The sequence below is a fragment of the Delphinus delphis genome, chromosome 2, assembly GCF_949987515.2.
Source record: "Delphinus delphis chromosome 2, mDelDel1.2, whole genome shotgun sequence".
In the NCBI taxonomy this organism is placed as follows: Eukaryota; Metazoa; Chordata; class Mammalia; order Artiodactyla; family Delphinidae; genus Delphinus; species Delphinus delphis.
In genome coordinates, this window is record NC_082684.1 from 121,341,832 (window position 1) to 121,362,683 (window position 20,852).

Sequence of the window (20,852 nt, forward strand, 5' to 3'; positions counted from 1 at the left end):
TGAATTCCCTTGATGTTTGAGTTAATTGATCATTGATTCTCTAGTGTTTTCCAGTTTATTATCACATTATCTACAAATAGAGGTAGATTTATTTCAACGTCCTCCAGTTTTATGCCTCCAGTATGCCTCCTTTGTCTAATTCCAGTAGCTAATACTTTAAGTATGATGTTAAAGAATAGAGGAGGGCTTCCCTGGTGGCGCAGTGGTTAAGAATCCACCTGCCAACGCAGGGGACATGGATTCGAGCTCTGGTCCAGGAAGATCCCACATGCCGCAGAGCAACTAAGCCCATGCACCACAGCTACTGAGCCTGTGTGCTGCAACTACTGAAGCTCGTGTGCCCTACAGCCCGTGCTCTGCAACAAGAGAAGCCACCACAATGAGAGGCCTGCACACCCCAGCAAAGAGTAGTCCCCACTCCCTGCAACTAGGGAAAGCTCGTGCGCAGCAACGAAGACCCAATGCAGCCAAAGATTAACTAATTAATTAATTAATTAAAGAATAGAGGAAGTAGTGGAGGAAATTTCTTATTCCAAATTACAGTAGAAAGTTCTCTAGGGTATCAATGAGAGAGAGACAAACAGAAGGAGGAGAAAGGAGATACCCATAAATAATTATTTTGAAGTTTTTTTTAAACAAATCAGAAATGGGTATTGAAATTTATCATATTTTCAGCAACAATAGAGTTACTCAAATGATTTTCCCCATAGGTGATTAATAACTGAATTATATTATTGAATTTCCTGATATTGAACAGTTCTTACACAGTTGAAAATAAACTTGGAAGTTTTTCTTCATTTTCTACATTTTGAAACAATTTACTTAAATTGGGATTCTAAGGTCTCCAAAAGTTTAGTAGAATTCCCCTGTGAAGACATCTGGGCTCTTTGTGTGTACGTGTGCGTGTGCATGTGTGTGTGTATGTGTAGAAGTTTCTTGATAAGGTCTCTTTTTTCTTCCATGGAAAATTGACCTTAACTTTCTATCTCTAATGGAGTCAATTTCAGCAAGAAATTTCCCCAAGAAATTGTCCATTTCATCTATGTTTCAATGTTATTGAATAAAGGTGTGCTAAGTAGTCTTTCGTGACTTCATTTTGGTTTTCTCTGTATATGTAATTTGTTTCTTATTTTGTGTACGTTCCCCTATTTTTTCTTAAGTGGCTTGTATAATTCATTTTATTAATCCCCAGAATTTTGATTCATTAGTTAGATCTACTGTTTTTATATGTGATATACAATTAAATTCTGCTTTTGTCTTTATTTTACTTACCTTGTGTTTTCTTTTGGTTTATTTCATTGTTCTACTTCTAGATTTTTGAGTGGGAATTTAATTCCTTTTTTGCTTTTTTTTCATTTGTATTGATATGTGTTTAAGAATATGAATTTTCTTCTGATGTACCTTAAATGTATCCCATAGATTTTTATGTGTAATTTTAAATTACCCTTGATTTCTAGAAATTTTGACAATTTCTGCATCTCCCTTCATCCTTGTGTTAATTAATAGAATTTTTAAATTTCCAGTTAGAAGAGACTTTTCAAAATTTTGTTTTTAATTTCTAGTTTTATCATCAGAGTGTTACTTATGAACCTTCTACTTTATAAATATACTAATATTTCTTAATATCACTAAGTAACTTAATATGTGATTAATTTTGTGGCTGGTCCCAGTGTATTTGAGAAGAAAGTCTATTATCAATTATGAGCATGCAATGTCAAAATACATCATAAGACCTACACCATTATTTTTAGTTTTTTTAAATCTTTGCTTACTTTTTGTTCTCTTGCCTTATTTTGTCCTAATATTAAAGTTTTTAAATGTGTATGCGTTTATATCAGTCTCCTTTCATCTTCTGTAGTTTCTACTTTGCATGGGTTATGGTCACAATTTTTGGTGTATTTCTAGGTATTCTAACTGTTGTATCTTTGCTTTGCATTGTGGTTTGTCATGTTTAATCTTTTTATGCCTGAATGTTACCATACTCAATGTCAGGATTTCAAACTCTACTTTCTTCTAGTTTTCATTTGCCTGGTATATCTTTGCTGATACCTTTATATTTAGCCTTTTTGGATCACTGGCTTTTGTGTGCGTTTTTTCTGTATCATAGAGTTTAGTTCTGCTTTATGAACCTACTTGAAAATATTTTCCTTTTGATAGAAGAGGTAAGTCCTTTACCTTTGCAATAAGACTTACTTTGGTACAAGGTCTCAACTTTCTCTGTATAGTGTGTCTTCTTTGCTCTTTTTAGATTTCATTTTTGGAGTACAAGGAGTTTTGTGTTTTTGTTCTGGTGTTTGTGATACTTTTTCTTGTCTAACCTTTCGATAGTTTGGCTGTTTTGAATGCCCTACTCTGACTTTTACCTACTATCTCTACAGCAGTCAATGGACTAGTTTCATTTTCCCCTTTCTCTCTCCTTCTTCCTCTTATCAGTACAATTCTTTCTGCTCTGTCATGGTATTTAACATTTGTGCACTATACTTCTACCCTCGTTTCCACCCTTTTCATTTTAGATCCACAAGTAAATATATTGAATGCTTACCATTAGTTCTTATAATGAAGGCTCCTTGAGGCTTGCCAGGATTAAGTTATAAAATCTTTACTCCATCAAAATGCATAATGTAGCATATAAGAATATGTTAACTCCAATCAGGCAGCTGCTTTCTGGTATATCCCATGCTATAATTGTCCAGGAATTCATGTTTATCTTTAATTTTCTTCCCACATATTAGGCAATTTTTAAATTGTTTTGTGTGTTCAGTGTGTTTGGAATTATCAACATGGTTGCAACATTTTTGCTCTCATTTCATTCTTTTATATCAGAACTTCCTTCTAGGATCTTCTTCCACTTCCTAGAATTTCTTTTAGTAAGGATCATTTGGCACCCAAAATCACAGATTTTTATTAACCTAAAAATGTCTCCGGTGCATTTTCTTTCTTAAAATATAGTTGTCCTACATATAGAATTCAATTTGAAAGTTATTTTCTCTTAACTGTCATTATTCTCTGGTCTCTTATATGTTGTGGAGAAGGTATCAATTTAATTTTCATTTGGCTTTCTTTCCTCTGAATATTTTTTGAAAATCATTGTAATTTTTTAATTAAACTTAAAAAATTATATAATTGTAGATTCACACGAACTTGTAAAAATGATACAAACAAATCCCATGTAACTTTATTAAGTTTCCTCCAAAGGTAACAGCTTAAAAAACTATGGTACAAATCAAAGACAACACAAACAGATGGAGTGGTATACCATGTTCTTGGATTAGACAAATCAATATTGAGAAAATGACTGTACTACCCAAAGCAATCCACAGATTCAATGCAATCCCTATCAAATTACCAATGGCATTTTTCACAGAATTAGAACAAAAAATTTTACAATTTGTATGGAAACAAAAAAGATCCTGAATAGCCAAAACAATCTTGAGAAAGAAAAATGGAGCTGCAGGAATCAGGCTCCCTGACTTCAGACTATACTACGAAGCTACAGTAATGAAGACAGTATGGTACTGGCACAAAACAGAATTATAGGTCAATGGAACAGGATAGAAAGCCCAGAGATAAACCCATGCACCTATGATCAACTAATCTATGATCAAGGAGGCAAGAATATATAATGGAGAAAAGACAGTCTCTTCAATAAGTGGTGCTGGGAAAACTGGACAGCTACATGTAAAAGAATGAAATTAGAACACTCCCTAATACCATACACAAAAATAAAACCAAAATGGATTAAATATAGATCTAAATGTAAGGCCAGACACTATAGAAGTCTAGAAAGAACACTCTTTGAAATAGATCGCACCAAAATCTTTTTTGACCCACCTTGTAGAGTAATGAAAATACAAACAAAAATAAACAAATGGGACCTAATGAAATTTGAAAGTTTTGCACAACAAAGGAAACCATAAAGAAGACAAAAAGGCAACCCTCAGAATGGGAGAAAATATTTGCAAATGAAGCAACTGACAAGGCATTAATCTCCAAAATATACAAACAGCTCATGCAGCTCAATGACAAGAAAACAAACAACCCAATCAAAAAATGGGCTGAAGACCTAAATAGACATTTCTCTAAAGAAGACATAGAGGTGGCCAAAAAACACATGAAAAGATGCTTAACATTACTAATTATTAGAGAAATGCAAATCAAAAATACAATGAGGTATCACCTAACATCTGTCAGAATGGCCATCATCAAAAAATCTACAAACAATAAATGCTGGAGAGGGTGTGGAGAAAAGGAAACCCTCCTACACTGTTGGTGGGAATGTAAATTGGTACAGCCACTATGGAGAACAGTATGGAGGTTCCTTAAAAAACTAAAAATAGGGCTTCCCTGGTGGCGCAGTGGTTGAGAGTCTGCCTGCTGATGCAGGGAACATGGGTTCGTGCCCCAGTCCGGGAAGATCCCACATGCCGCGGAGCGGCTGGGCCCGTGCGCGACCGGAGCCTGTACTCCACAACAGGAGAGGCCACAACAGTGAGAGGTCCGCGTACCGCAAAAAAAAAAAAAAAAAAAAAAAAAAAAACTAAAAATAGAACTATCATATGACCCAGCAATCCCACTCCTGGGCATATACCCAGAGAAATCATAATTCAAAAATATACATGCACCCCAACAGGAAGACAACCATTTGAAAACCAGGAAGAAGGCCCTCACCAGACACAGGATCTGCCAGCACCTTGACCTTGGACCTGCCAGTCTCCAGAATTTTGTGAAATAAATGTTTATTGTTTTAACCACCCACTCTATGGTAATTTGTTATAGCAGCCTTCAAAGGCTCAGCTATGACACCAGCTAGGTGACAATGTTGTAGCAAAAATAGAAATGAGGCTTTTCTGATAAACAAGGAAAAAAAACAATAAACAGGCTGGGGAAACAGCATAAACAGGCCTGAAAGAGTTAAACAATCTTAGTTATTCCTTAGCAGTTACTATTAACAAACACTTGTAGCTAGACTTGTCCTTCACAAATCTAACCTCTAACACTCTGACTCAGTTTGAATTACATCTTGCACCTGGTGTTTACACCCCCTACACTCCCTTGTAGCAAATCACCCCTTGTAGCATTCTGCATTTCAGAAAGAAGGTTGTGGGCCAATAACCCAGAGACAAACGGACCCAGTTACTGGGCTGCCTGATGCCAGCTGTGACTGTTTTGAAATGATTCAGGAATAATAAAAATACAAGACCTTCACTACTTTGATCCTTATCACCTACCCCAGACTGCGAACCCCACCTATAAGTCTTCTCCTATTTCCCCAGGGAGGGGGGGGTACAGTTTTTGAGGTGCTAGCCTGCTGTGTTCCCTTTTTGCCTGGCAAAGAATAAAACTACTCTTTTTCTTTTTCCTCCAAAACTCTGTCTCCGTATTTCTATTCAGCATTAGTGCACAGAGAGCCAAGATTTTAGCGTCAACAATACCTAGAAAGATTTTGGTTCCTATTCTCCTTGACCTTAGACTCTGCTGGTCTAGAGGTCTCAGTTCCGAAGGGAGGAATGCTTCTACCTGGGGACATGACAAGGATTCCATTGAAAACAGAGATAAGACTGGCAACCAGCCATTTGGGACTCAGGCCTCTGAATCAAGAAGCCAGGAAAGAGACTGACTGTGCTGGCTGGGTGATTAACCCTAATGACCATGGGGAAATTGGACTGCTGCTCCACAAGAGACGTTAGGAAGAGTATGCCTAAAATACAGGAGATATCTTAAGGAATCTTTTAGTATTTTCATGTCCTGTGATTAAAGCCAATGGAAAACTTCAGCAACACAGTTCAGCAGAAACCCCCCAGGAATGAATCTGGGTCAGTCTATCAGGCAAAACACCATGACCAATTGAAATGCTTGATGAGGGTAAAGTGAATATGAAATAATTAGTGGAAGGAAGTATTTGTAAATACCAGCTACAACCATATGGCCAGTTTCAAAAATGAGGAGTCTAACAGTTATGAATATTTCTTCTTTATTTTGGTGTGAATATGTTTTTGTGTGTGTACAAATATTGTTGTTTTCTTTCCTCTATTATCCCCTTAACTAATATAAAGGATGTTAACAATAGTTAATTTTATATCTCATTATTTAAGTTATAAGATATCAAAACATGAGTGTACAGCGCCAAAAGACTTTGTGTTCTCTTCTGGGGAAAGTGTTAGCATGTTTTGGGTTGTAGTTAGGTTAGTTGCTTCATTTTAAGCAGAAATATAACTTTGTTACTGTCTTTATTTGGACATTAAATATGATTTAAGAGATGTGTATGGGTGCCAAGTTGACAAGGGGAAGACTATGGTGGCATTTTGATTTGTCAACTTGGTTAGGCTACTGTCCCCAATTATTCAATCAAATATAAATCTAGGTGCTGTTGTGAAGGAATTTGTAGATGTAATTAGAATCCCTAATCAGTTGACTTTAAGTTTAGGACATTTTCCTCAGTGGGCCTGACCTAATCAGATGTAAAGCCTTAAAAACTGGCTTGAGACTTTCTGGAGAGAGACAGAGAGACATATGGAGAAAGAGAAAAGATTCCCATCTGTGGGCAAACATCTTTGGCCTGTGTCCCTGGAGTTCCAGACTGCTCCTGACAGTCCCTTCCTAATGGCCTGCCCTGTAGACTTTGAACTTGCCTTGCCAGCTTCCATAGTGTATGAGCAATACATATGTATGTTTATCACATATATCTATATATTTACAGATCTATATCTATATCTCCTACTGGTTTGCTTCTCTGCTTTACTGCTGAAGAATATAAAATCATTAACTATTAAACATTTGGAGGAAGAGAGGTATACTCTTTCAGTGGCAAGTTAAAGGGTCACAAAAATATTCAAACTACTTTCTCTCACAGACAACGCTCAGGAAGTCAGAAGAATGGTTTTGAATGACTACACTTACATTGCCTTTGCCCCTGTCATGCCCAGATACTTCAGTTAGAATACTTCTTTTTTTTTTTTATGGTCCTTCATTGCAGTTTTTCAAAGCATGCAATTTTATTTATGTATTTCTGAAATTTTAATTTTTTTCTAATAGAGCATGTTCTTATTAGTTATATATTTAATACATATAAGTGTATATATGTCAATCCCAATCTCCCAATTCATCTCAATTAGGATACTTCTGCTAAGAAACTCCCCTCCATACAATGACGCTCCATTGGCTCACTCCTGTAAGCAAAAACAATGGGTGAGAAAAGTAGAAATTTCTTTTCCCTTGTCTTATTTACCTTGTGAAGATTTTAGGATGTTTGAGATTTGGCATGGTATACGTTTCTAGTAAAGCATGGAACTTCCAGAAATATCTTATGATTAGAAATTAACCATTTTAAAATGTCAAGTATTCCCAAGGCCAAGACAAGGTCAGTAGCTGTATGCAACGAAAGGGTAAAGCCAAGCTCTTCTTAAAAAGTTCCCATAGCACAGCTTTTGTCATGTGGGTTTAATAAAAAATCTAAAAATTCTGATGTAATCTATGTTTTTAAAATGGCTTAAAATAGGGATGAGGCATAGCGGAGTTTAAAATTAATTTATTTGAAAATAAAGTGCATGTTTTCTGAAATGCCCCAGTTTAAACTGGTCTGAAAAAGGTGCTGCAGACTCAAAGTTCACAGGATGAGGTAGGTTTCACTCTGGAGATGACTGAAGCAGAGGGAGCGGGAACTATGGGGAACTGTATAGTGGATTCCCAGCCAAAGGCAGAATGAACCCAAGCCTTAATTTGCTCAAGTCAGTTTTGATTTATGCCTGTTTTTCTGGTGTAATTATCAGTCTTGAGTCCTCTTAAAAGTGTCTTGGTTTAGGGCTTCCCTGGTGGCGCAGTGGTTGACAGTCCGCCTGCTGATGCAGCAGACATGGGTTCGTGCCCCGGTCTGGGAAGATCCCACATGCCGCCGAGTGGCTGCGCCCGTGAGCCATGGCTGCTAAGCCTGCGCGTCCGGAGCCTGTTGCTCCGCCACGGGACAGACTACAACAGTGAGAGGCCCACGTACTGCAAAAAAAAAAAAAAAAAAAAAAAAGTGTCCTGGTTTAAACAATAAATTCCTAATTTAATTCCATTATGTTTTGAGAACATACTTTATATGATTTTAATCTCTTTTAGTGTATTTCTACTTGTTTTATGATACAGAAAATGCTCTATCCTGGAGAATAGTACAGGTGCACTTGTAAAGAAGGTGTATATATTCTGACATTGCTGAGAGAGTGTTCTATTAATGTCAGCTAAGTCAAGTTGGTTGATAGTGCTGTTCTTGTCTTCTGGCTCCTTGCTGATTTTCTGTCCAATTGTCCTATCAATTATTGAGAGTGGAGAATTGATGTTTTCAACTATTATTGTTGAAATGTCTATTTCTCCTTACAGTTCTGTCCATTTTTGCTTCATATGTTTTGGCACTCTGTTGTTAGGTGCATATCTGCTTTGAATTGTTATATATTCCTGATGAATTGACTGTTTTATTGCTATAAAATGTCCCTTTTGTCTCTAGTAATCTTTTTATATTAAAGTTATTTTTCTGATATTGGTATAATCTTTCCAGTAGTCTTTTGGTTACTGTATGCATGCATGATGTGTCTTTATCATCTTTTTACTTTCAACCTATTTGTGTCTTTGAATCTGAAATCTGTCTCTTATTGACAGCATATAGTGGGATCTTTTTTTAAAATTTAGTCTGATAATCTCTACCTTTTGATTGGAATACCAAATACATTTGTTAACATAATTAACGTAATTATTGATATGATTGAATTACACCTCCTGTTTTGCTTTTTGTTTTCTTGTATCCTCTTTGTTCCTGTGTTACTCCTTTTCTGCCTTCTTTGGTGTTAGATATTTTATAGTGCACCATTTTAATTCCTTTAATGGATTATTTACTCTTTTTTTACTTTTACTTATTTTCCTAGTGGTTGCTCTGGGGAGTATTGTTCTTACCTTAAAACAATATAGTTCAGATTATTACTAATTTAGTTTCAATAGTATACAGAAATTTTGTTCCAATATAGGGCCCTGTCATCCCCTCATTATGATATTATTATCCTACAAATTACTGCTTATAAAGTCAACAATACAGTTTTATAATTATTATTTCAAATAACTACCTTTTAAAATCAGTTAAGAGAAGAAAGAGTAAAAACTATATTTATATTTCCTATTATATTTACCTATGTAATTACTTTTACTGGTTTTCTTTCTTTCTTTGTATGGATTCAAGTTACCATCTAATATTTATTTTCAACCTGAAATACTTCTTTCGATATTTCTTGTAGGGTAGGTCTGTTATAGATTAATTTACTCTTTTTTTATTTACCCAGAGATGTCTTTATTTCAGTTACCTTTTGAAGGATAACTTTGCTTGATATAGAACTTTTGACCATTATTTCTTCAATAATTTTCTTCTTTATCTCTCCTCTCTCCTTCTAGGACTCATTTCATATATGTTGGTCTATTTGATGGTGTTCCACAGGTGTCTCAGGCTCTGTTCATTTTATTCTCTGTATTTTCTTTCTGTTCCTCAGACAGAATACTCTCTATTCACTTACATTCAAGGTTGCTGGTTCTTTCCTCTGCCTGCTCAAATCCAATATAGAGGCCAACTTCTGAATATTTCATTTCAGTTACTGTACTTTTTAGCTACAGAAATTTTAGTTGGTTCTTTTTAAAAGTGATTTCTGGGCTTCCCTGGTGGTGCAGTGGTTGAGAGTCCACCTGCCGATGCAGGGGATGCGGGTTCGTGCCCCGGTCTGGGAAGATCCCACATGTCGCGGAGCGGCTAGGCCTGTGAGCCATGGCCACTGAGCCTGCACATCCGGAGCCTGTGCTCTGCAACGGGAGAGGCCACAGCAGTGAGAGGCCCACGTACCGCAAATAAATAAATAAAATAAAAGTGATTTCTGTCTCTTTATTGCTATTATCTATTTGGTGAAACATTGTTGTCCTACTTTTCCTTAATTTTTTAAACATGGTGTCCTTTAGTTCTTTGAACATATTTATAAAAGCTGATTTAAAGTCTGCCTACTAAGTTGAACATCTGAGTATCCTCAAGGTTAGTTTCTTTGGATTGTTTTGTTTCCTGTATATAGGCTATATTTCCCTGCTTCTTTGCATATCTCATAGTACTTGTTGAAAACTGGACATACTAGACATATATTTCAGTAACTTTGAAATCCAGTCATTCTTCCCTTCCTACTTACTGTTTGTTGTTGTACTTTTTTTGTTGCTGGAGGTTAGATTTTTTGTTGTTGTTTAGTAACTTTCCTGGACCAGTTCTGTAGTGTTTGTATTTCCTAGAGTATAAAATCTCTGTTTGTTTCAATTTCGTTTAATTTGTAGTCGTCTTTCTAGGTGTCATTTCTGTATCAGCATAGCTCTCTGTGCTCATTCTTGACTGTTCACACAGCCCTGAAGATGCACACAGCTTTCCAGATCTAGGAATATGTCAGAGGTTTTCATAGTTCACTGTGGACATGTGAGTCCCTACATTATCTTTTAAAATTTTTGGCTGGACTCTTTTTAGCCCCAGATTATATCACAGCCCTAGGAATCTATACTATTTACCTTCCCTGACTGCTACTGACTTCTGTTATCAACAATGCCCTGGGAATAAAGCTTTTCCTTGGAGCTCCAAGTCAGGTCGAATCGTGGCAAAGCCTTGGGGACAGGGCTTTTTCTGGAGTTCCAAATCAAGTTAGCCCACTTTGTGTCAGCAAAGCTGCTGGTCTTTATGGGACCATGCCAAGGAGCTGGTAGGGAGATGGGAATATCCCTAAGCTAAAGTGTCATAGACCCACTTTTCTAATTGAGGCTCAGTAGTTTTCTTCAATAAACACTTTTAATTTGTTGTGTGCCTTTATCTAAATTTCCAGAGTTCTGAAATGGTTGCTTTTGATAATCTTGCCAGAGTTGTCATTGCTTTTTGAGGGGAGAAGATTTACTGAGGTACTCTCTCCACCATCTAGCAGTCTCATTTCTGAATAGTAAATTATATGGCCACTTTACCTAAAGCAGGAGTCCCCAACCCCTGGGCCGTGGACCAGTACCGGGCCGTACAGCAAGAGGTGAGCGGCGGCGGGCTATTGAGCGAAGCTTCATCTGCTGCTGCTGCCTATCACTTGCATTATGGCCTGAACCATCGCTGGCATTACCGCCTGAACCATCCCTCCCATTGCTCGCATTACAGCCTGAACCACCTTCCCACGCCCCACCCCCCACGTCCATGGAAGAATTGTCTTCCACGAAACCGGTCCCTGGTGCCAAGATTGCTGGGGACCACTGACCTAAAGGGTCAGCCTGCTACTCAGGCCAAGCCAGTTGTTGCCGTGTGTGGGTGTGTTCCCAATGTTGTTATGTGAAATATGGATACGTTTGTAAAAAATCCCGAAATTTTTATTTTATAAACTCTTAAAGACATATTTTCTTTGGGTGGGATACAACCACCCCTACCCAAAGAGGTTTCATCACATCCAGGCCACCCACTTTCCGGTATTCATTCCCTCCATCAATTTACATTCACTGAGCACCTGTCACTGGCCTGGAATAGTGTTGGCTGCTACGGAGACAGTGGTAGCAACATGAAGAATGTATAATAAATTAGGCTTAAATTATATTGAGTCAATTAAACCTCATTTCAAATTTTCCTTTTAAGGCTATGCATTGCAAAATATAGTATCTGATGTTTGGTTTTACTTGTCTTTCGATCTGAACTCAGAAAAACTAAGGGAAACCCATTTTTTCAGACTTTTATATTAGGGAAATTCTAAGCAGTAAATATTTTTCAATCACAAGTTTCCATAAAGAACCCAGGCTCATTTTAAAATAAACTACAGACCCACTAAGATTGGAGTTGAGATAGACTATTGAAAATGACATTGACAAACAGATAATCATGCAAATCTTTGATGAAATGAACCATTTTGCACACTTCAAAAGCATTACCTTACATCACTGCAAACCTGGCAAGTAATTGCAATGATCAGAGTAGTAATTCATATTCAAATCCTCACCATGTTTGCTCATGGCATTGATTGTCCCAGATGTGCTAGTATTGTAATAAAGACATTAAGACTAATTTTTAAATATTTAAACTACTGTTTTCACTGAGAGAACTATGGCATTTCCAATTTTTTTTAAAAAGTCCTTTTTGATTTGAAGCTAGTTCTTACAGTACAGGCTAACATTGATTGAAGACTCTGTGCCATCGTAGTTATGCTTTCCCCTTGATGTAGACTCGCCGCTCCTTGCAGTCACCGTAATCATTTACATGGGTGCTCTGAGAGGAGCAATCACATCCAAACACGGGGTTCTAGTCAATCAGTGCTTCTCTCTCTCTTCCCTCCCTGCATCCTTGCTCCCTCCTCTCTCTCTCTCTCTCTCTGTCTCTCTCTCAGATGGGGAGAGTGCTACTGTGACAGGTCCATTCTATCAAGAGGAGTTTCTAGGATCACAGAAGCACAAAAATCTTATATAAGAAGGAACAGACTTAAAGGTCACGTTTTCAGTGTAAAAAATATTCTCTAGGGCATTCTTATCATTCAGCCAGTGCTTAAAGCAGGATTTTCCATTTTAGGTTACATTTTTGTTCTAAATCATCTTCCATCTGGAAGAAACTACATGGGGTTGTGAACCCAGATTTAGAAACTATGAGAACTGCAATCTATTTGCTGCTAATGATTTGAGCCAATAGATTAACCTCTTTGGGTTTTGATATCCTTATTTGTAAAATAGAGATTTCTCATTTACCTTACCTAATTCCCCTAACTTATCACAAAGGAGGCATACAGCATTATTCCTAAAGCATTAACATAACAAATAGATTAGAAGATTACAACTTCCTTGTCAATATTCAATGCAGGGTGTTGTATCATTTTAACTTTGATAGTTACTCTCGAAATATCTGAACCCAATTGTTGCATATAAACATTTAGGTCAACTTTCACCATAGTCTGCCCTAAATAGACCCATCACTTCCTGAGAAATAGAGAAGTAATACTGATTGCTGACTTATTAGAATATTCTGTCTATTTATGTTGATGTCAAAAGAGATACATTTAAATACTCTGGTTCTAAAAGTAGAGCACTGTAATTTATAATTATTTTCAAAAAATTTTATTCCTTGCCTTGTTGTCATTTTTCCCAAGGTGATTCTTCATTATGTCCTCATTAAAAATAACAAACACTGAAATATCTATAATACAAAATCAGCAGACAACTGATATGACCTTTTCCACTAAATATTCATCAGATTTAAGGCTGAGCAGCATGTAAATGCAGTAGTTAGATCTTCAAACTGGAATTCACCTAGCAGGGCTTCCAGGGTTTCCTGTAACAAAAGCTAGGACTTGTCAAGAAAATTATTGCAACCTGCTATGGAAAATATCATTTCCCATTAGGACTGAGATGTTTAAAGTGAGCATTTGTATGTATGTGTAGCCTTTTAGATCTAACCTATAGTATATTTTTCTCCAAACTACAATGCAAGGCTAAACTGTAAAGACTGTAAGAGAAATAAAAATAAACAGTAAATGAAAACAGAAGCTTCATAGTCAGCTTCATGTCTGCCCTTGGTTTTGGCCAATTTTATGCTGTGGTATAATGGAAAGCACAAACATCATTCTACAAATATAGCACCATTCGAAATAGAGAAATGCTTCTTGTGTGAAGTTTTAAGAGCACCCCTTTTGTTGACCTTTACCTTTCTATTATGAGAGCCTGAGTAGCAGCAATGGAACCTCTGTGTATTTAATGAACAAGGGATGCCAAAAATGGGCACCAGTCTTTTTGAAGAATGTAGTAGTTCTGTGCATCTCTCATACTACTCTGATAAAATGTAATACCTGATCTTGAATCCTGTGAAAAGGCTTGTCAGGATAAGTACTTGGAGTTTTCAGTGAATGGATGCTATAGGCATTTATCTGGTTATTCAAGATGAAAGACTTCTGAATATCTGCCTATATGTGTGTCCATGGCCATGACCATGTCTGTGTCCACGAAACATGGTGAGGTGGATGGGTTTTTAAGAATTAGGTACCATGAAGTAGTCAATTTAGGCTGGTTTAATTTTGATACCATTTGCTAATGGTCATAATTTCCCTTTTACAAGTCATAGAGGAGACAGAAACTGTTCCTTTTATACATGTTGTTCCTGGATACTTCTTCTAACAGTAAGTAGCTGGTCCACATGCAGTTCTTTGTATCACTCTTTACAAACAGCAAAAGGAAAGCCATGGGGCTTCCCTGGTGGTGCAGTGGTTGAGAGTCCACCTGCCGATGCGGGGGACACGGGTTCTTGCCCTGGTCCGGGAAGATTCCACATGCCGCAGAGCGGCTAGGCCCGTGAGCCACGGCCACTGAGCCTGCGCGTCCAGAGCCTGTGCTCCGCAATGGGAGAGGCCACAACAGTGAGAGGCCCACATACTGCCAAAAAAAAAAAAAAAAAGGAAAGCCATGGAGAACTGAGTAGTCACTTTGCCCACAGCAAGCACCCACCTTGGGAACACCTTCAGGTAGAGCTCTATCAAGCAGAGACCCGTAGGGCACCGCACCCTGGAGATGTATGAGACGGAAAGAACTTCCAATTCTACCTATTCACCTCACTGTGGTTGAAGTCAGCTTTTTCTCTACATACTACCCAGAAGAATTAGATTGGAACAGAGGTGAGCAGCCAAGTGAGACACTTTTTCCCAAGCAATTCCATGATGGGTTTCCTTTACATAATTTTTAGAAAATGAGTCAATCCACCCACCAAAATATGAAATATTTTTCAAAATATGACATTTATCCACAAGATCAGTTTATTTTTTAATGAACATTTAAGGTTCATATACAAAAGCTAACAGAGCAATAACTCAATCATGAAATAACATACAGGGAAATAAAATGGAAAATAACTCATTTACAATTTCTCACCACTGAAGCACTACACACTGTCTGCAGTGAGGTGTGGTCAGTGTTTCAGACAGTGGATGCTCAGGCCAAATGCCAAGACTGTCATCACACTACTTTTTGTTTTAAGATCTTTTCTTTCTTGGTCATTGTTCAGTTAGTGGGGGGAGCCGGAGGGAGAGAAGTAAGTTTCATTCCCACCTCCCCCACAAAAACTATTTTTAAGCAGTTAAATTTTTCCTTGGGGAAACATTGTATCTGTTAATCTAACATATCATATATTTCTGTTATTAAATGTCTGCATAAATATTTGTTTATTCTATTTCTTAACATAAGATCATGCAGTACTTTTAATTTCAGAACAGTAAGAATTATCAAAGGCAATTAGTTTTGTACATAAATGCCCACAGTTTCTTTTTCAATGAAAAATGTGCTCTTTGTGATATTTGTTTCTTGTGAGAGTTGGTCAAGTAGTAATCATGGAGTATTTCCTAAAATATTTATTTGCTGGGAAAATTTGTATGAAATGACATTCAAAGTATAAAAAACATTGTTAGGTAACACTTGGAACAGTTAAAAATATACTTGTTTGTAAACTATCAATGTAAGATACTGAGCATCTGAGTATCAGAGCCATTGTCTCCTGTTTTTCTAGAAAGTGGCTTGATTTATCAATGTGACATCTTTGAAACATCTGACATTATATATAGAAACATCAAGGCAATATTATTTGTACATATTATTAAACATGCAAAAATTTCCTGAAAGATAGTGCCCAAAAAAGGGAGGTCCCCCAAGCTCAACCTCTCCTTGGTGCCCGTCACTGAACGTATGGCTGTCTTGGAGTTTGGGAGCATGGCAGCTCATTTTGGAGAGGTAGCCCCTTTAATCACTGGCTCCCTATTCAAATATGTTGCCCAGTAAACTAGGTTGAAAGTGCCAAACAGGACTGGGAATATAATTCGGGACATTTTGTCTATCTTGCTGATGCTGTTGTAAGTCTTTTTGTTTTCAGAAGTCTTGTCTTCAGGTTTTACTGAGGCTGAAGAGGCATTTGAGGTCCCTGAAGGGGTCTGCTCCTTTGGGATGTTTGGGGGGTGGGTCATCTTCCCAGTAGTATAAGCATTTGTTGATTTATTTAGTGTAAGTTCACGCTCCTTTTTCTGCAAAATATAAAAAATTTAAGGGCATGACGTTTGCAGGCAGCTGTCAGTTCACTTCTAAAGGTTCTGAAGGTTTATCTCTCAAAAGAGAGAGACAGAAACAGACATAAAGACAGAGACAGAGAGGGTATCAGCTTAGCTCTGGCAGAGGGCAGCCTTCCACAGACTTCTAAGCCTAGAACCCCACATGGCCAGTCTTGGATGTGAAATTCTAGAACAGGCAAAATACTTTATGGTAGAAAAATTCGGAATAGTGGTTACCTTTGTTGTGGTGGGACCAGGAATGGACTGGGAAGGGGCATGGTGACCTTTCTGGAGTGCTGGCAATGTTCTCTATCTTGATAGGGATTTGGGTTTACTGGTGAACATGTTCATCAAACCTCAGCAAAAGTACCCTTAACATTTGTGCATTTCATACTATGTAAATTTTGCTTCAAAATAATCAAACAGTAAACAAATATTGAACTCAAGTTAGTGACATGCTTACTGAAGTATTAGTGGGAAATGTACTATTTACTTTGAAATACATCAAAAAATACGATGTATTGACAGATGGATTGAGGATGGGTGGATGGATGAATGGATAGACAGATTTTAGGTAACATAGATAGATAGATAAATGATAGATGGGTGGTGATGACACAAGCTCAGTAAAATGTTAATAGTAGACAGGTTTTCATTTTGTAGTTCTTCAACATTTCTGTATGTTTGAAAATTTGCATGATAGAATGTTGGGAAAAATTCTGTTCCTTTACCAAAGTAACATAATCTCATTAAATTAAATTTGGAAAACCAAAGAATAATTAAAGAAGATATATCACTATCTGAAAAACATCTGCATCCCATTGCTCATAGCAACATTATTCACAATAGCAAAAATATGGTAACAATGTGTCTGCCAGTCGATGGTTAAACAAAATGTGCTGTGTGTGTGTGTGTGTGTGTGTGTGTGTGTGTATACATACAATAGAATACACATTGGAACACAATGGAATAGTATTCAGCCATAAAAAAGGAAGAAAATCCTGCCATTTACAACAGAGAAGGACCTTGAGAGCATTGTGCTAAGTGAAATAAGTCAGACAGAGAAAGACAAATACCATATGATTTCACTTATATGTGGAATCCAAACAAAAAAACAAAAAAAAGCTGAACTCATAGATACAGAGAGCAGATTGTTGGTCACCAGAGGGCAGGGGGCAGGGAGCAAAATGGGTGAAGGTGGTCAAAAGGTAAAAACTTCCAGTTGTAAGATAAATAAGATTGGGAAATGTAATACACAGCCCAGTAACTATGGTTTTTTAAAAAAAGAAAGAAAATATATTAACCATTAAAAATATGTGGGAGGGAGCTTCAAGATGGCGGAAGACTAAGACGTGGAGATCACCTTACTCCCCACAAGTACATCAGAAATACATCTACATGTAAAACAACTCCTACAGGACACCTACTGAATGCTGGCAGAAGACCTCAGACCTCCCAAAAGGCAAGAAACTCCCCACGTACCTGGGTAGGGCAAAAGAAAAAAGATAAAAACAGCGACAAAAGAATAGGGGTGGAACCTGCACCAGTGGGAGGGAGCTGTGAAGGAGGAAAGGTTTCCACACACTAGGAAGCCCCTTTGTGGGCGGTGACTGCGTGTGGTGGAGGGCGGAAGCTTCGGAGCCACGGAGGAGAGTGCAGCAACAGGGGTGCAGAGGGCAAAGCGGAGAGATTCCCGCACAGGGGATAGGTGCCGACCAGCACTCACCAGCCCGAGAGGCTTGTCTGCTCAGCCGCCGGGGTGGGCGAGGGCTGGGAGCTGAGGCTCGGGCTTCGGTAGGAGCGCAGGGAGAGGACTGGCGGTGTGAACACAGCCTGAAGGGGCTAGTGCCCACGGCTAGCCGGGAGGAAGTCCGGGAAAAAGTCAGGACTAGCCAAAGAGGCAAGAGACTTTTTCTTGCCTCTCTATTTCCTGGTGCGCGAGGAGAGGGGATTAAGAGCACAGCTTAAAGGAGCTCAAGACGGATGCGAGCTGCAGCTATCAGCGCGGACCCCGGAGACGGGAATGAGATGCTAAGGCCGCTGCTGCTGCCACCAAGAAGCCTGTGTGCGAGCACAGGTCACTATCTACACCGCCCCTCCTGGGAGCCTGTGCAGCCCACCACTGCCAGGGTCCCGTGATCCAGGGACAATTTCCCCAGGAGAACGCACGGCGCACCTCAGGCTGTTGCAACGTCACGCCGGCCTCTGCCACCGCAGTCTCGCCCCGCATCCGTGTCCCTCCCTCCCCCCAGCCTAAGTGAGCCAGAGCCCCCTAATTAGCTGCTCCTTTAACCCAGTCCTGTCTGGGCGGGGAACAGACACCCTCAGGCGACCAACACGCAGAGGCGGGGCAAATCCAAAGCTGAAACCCAAGAGCTGTGAGAACAAAGAAGAGAAAGGAAAATCTCTCCCAGCAGCCTCAGGAGCAGCGGATTATATCCCCACAATCAACTTGATGTGCCCTGCATCTGTGGAATAACTGAATACACAATGAATCATCCCAAATTGAGGAGGTGGACATTGGGAGCAAAAATGTATATATTTTTTTCCCTTTTTCTCTTTTTGTGAATGTGTCTGTGTATGCTTCTGTGTGTGATTATGTCCGTATAGCTTTGCTTTTACCATTTGTCCTAGGGCTCTATCTGTCCGTTTTTTTTTTTTAAGTATAGTTTTTAGCGCTTGTTATCATTGGTGGATTTGTTTTTTTGGTTTGGTTGCTCTCCGTCTTCTTTCTTTCTTTTTTTAAATTACTCTAAAAATGTTTTTAATACTTATTTTTTATTTTAATAACTTTTAAATTTCATTTTATTATATTTTATCTTCTTTCTTTCTTTCTGTTTTGTCTCCCTTTTATTATGAGCCGTGTGGATGACAGGCTTCTGGTGCTCCAGCCAGACATCAGGGCTGTGCCTCTGAGGTGGGAGAGCCAAGTTCAGGACATTGGTCCACAAGAGACCTCCCAGCTCCACGTAATATCAAACGGCAAAAATCTCCCAGAGATCTCCATCTTAACACCAAGACCCAGCTCCACTCAACGACCGCAAGCTACAGTGCTGGACACCCTACACCAAACACCTAGCAAGAAAGGAACACAACCCAATCCATTAACTGAGAGGCCGCCTAAAATCATAATAAGGCCACAGACATGCCAAAACACACCACCAGTCATGGACCTGCCCACCAGAAAGACAAGATCCAGCCTCATCCACCAGAACACAGGCACTAGTCACCTCCACCCGGAAGCTTACACAAACCACTGAACCAACCTTAGCCACTGGGGACAAACGCCAAAAACAACAGGAACTATGAACCTGCAGCCTGCAAAAGGAGACCCCAAACACAGTAAGTTAACCAAAATGAGAAGACAGAGAAACACAGCAAATGAAGGAGCAAGGCAAAAACCCACCAGACTTAACAAATTAAGAGGAAATAGGCAGGCTACCTGAAAAAGAATTCAGAATAATGATAGTAAAGATGATACAAAATCTTGGAAATAGAATGGAGAAAATACAAGAAATGTTTAACAAGAACCTAGAAGACCTAGAGAGCAAACAAACAGTGATAAACAACACAAAAAATGAAATTAAAAATTCTCTAGAAGGGATCAATAGCAGAATAACTGAGGCAGAAAAACGGATAAGTGGTAGATAAAATAGTGGAAATAACTACAGCAGAGCAGAATAAAGAAAAAAGAATGAAAAGAATTGAGGACAGTCTCAGAGACCTCTGGGACAAAATTAAACGCACCAATATTCTAATTGTAGGGGTCCCAGAAGAAGAAGAGAAAATGAAAGGGACTGAGAAAATATTTGAAGAGATTATAGTTGAAAACTTCCCTAATACGGGAACTGAAATAGTTAAAGACCAGGAAGCAAGGAGAGTCCCATACAGGATACATCAAAGGAGAAACATGCCAAGATACATATTAATCAAACTATCAAAAATTAAAAACAAAGAAAAAATATTAAAAGTCAGCAAGGGAAAAACAACAAATAACATCTAAGGGAATCCCCATAAGGTTAACAGCTGATCTTTCAGCAGAAACACTGCAAGCCAGAAGGGAGTGGCAGGACATATTTACAGTAATGAAGGGGAAAAATCTACAACCAAGATTACTCTACCCAGCAAGGATCTCATTCAGATTTGACAGAGAAATTAAAACTTTTACAGACAAGCAAAAGCTAAAAGAATTCAGCACCACCAAACCAGCTTTATGACAAATGCTAAAGGAACTTCTCTAGGCAGGAAACAAAAGAGAAGGAAAAGACCTACAATAACAAGCGCAAAACAACTAAGAAAATGGTAATAGGAACATACATATCGATAATTACCGTAAATGTAAATGGATTAAATGCTCCAACCAAAAGACATAGACTGGCTGAATGGATACAAAAACAACACCCATATATATGCTGGCTACAAGAGACCCACGTCAGGCCCAGGGACACATTCAGACTGAAAGTGAGGTGATGAAAAAAGATATTCCATTCAAATGGAAATCAAAAGAAAGCTGGAGTAGCCATTCTCATATCAGACAAAATATACTTTAAAATAAAGACTATTACAAGAGACAAAGAAGGACACTACATAATGATCAAGGGATCGATCCAAGAAGAAGATATAACAATAGTAAATATTTATGCACCCAACAGAGGAGCACCTCAGTACATAACGCAAATGCTAACAGCCATAAAAGGGGAAATCGACAGTAACGCATTCATAGTAGGGGACTTTAACACTCCACTTTCACCAATGGACAGATCATCCAAAATGAAAATGAATAAGGGAAACACAAAC

At 38.3% G+C, this 20,852-nt stretch overlaps 1 protein-coding gene across 1 annotated transcript in view; it reads right to left on the reverse strand.

The window, feature by feature from the left end:
* Positions 1-14,043: 14,043 nt before the first annotated feature.
* Positions 14,044-20,852, reverse strand: part of GABRA5 (gamma-aminobutyric acid type A receptor subunit alpha5) — a 104,107-nt gene continuing 97,298 nt past the window's right edge. Inside the window, exon 12 of the mRNA XM_060005521.1 lies at positions 14,044-16,031. Within this exon, the coding sequence (XP_059861504.1) occupies positions 15,732-16,031 (300 nt within the window). The 3' untranslated portion in view covers positions 14,044-15,731. The remainder of the gene's footprint in view (positions 16,032-20,852) is intronic.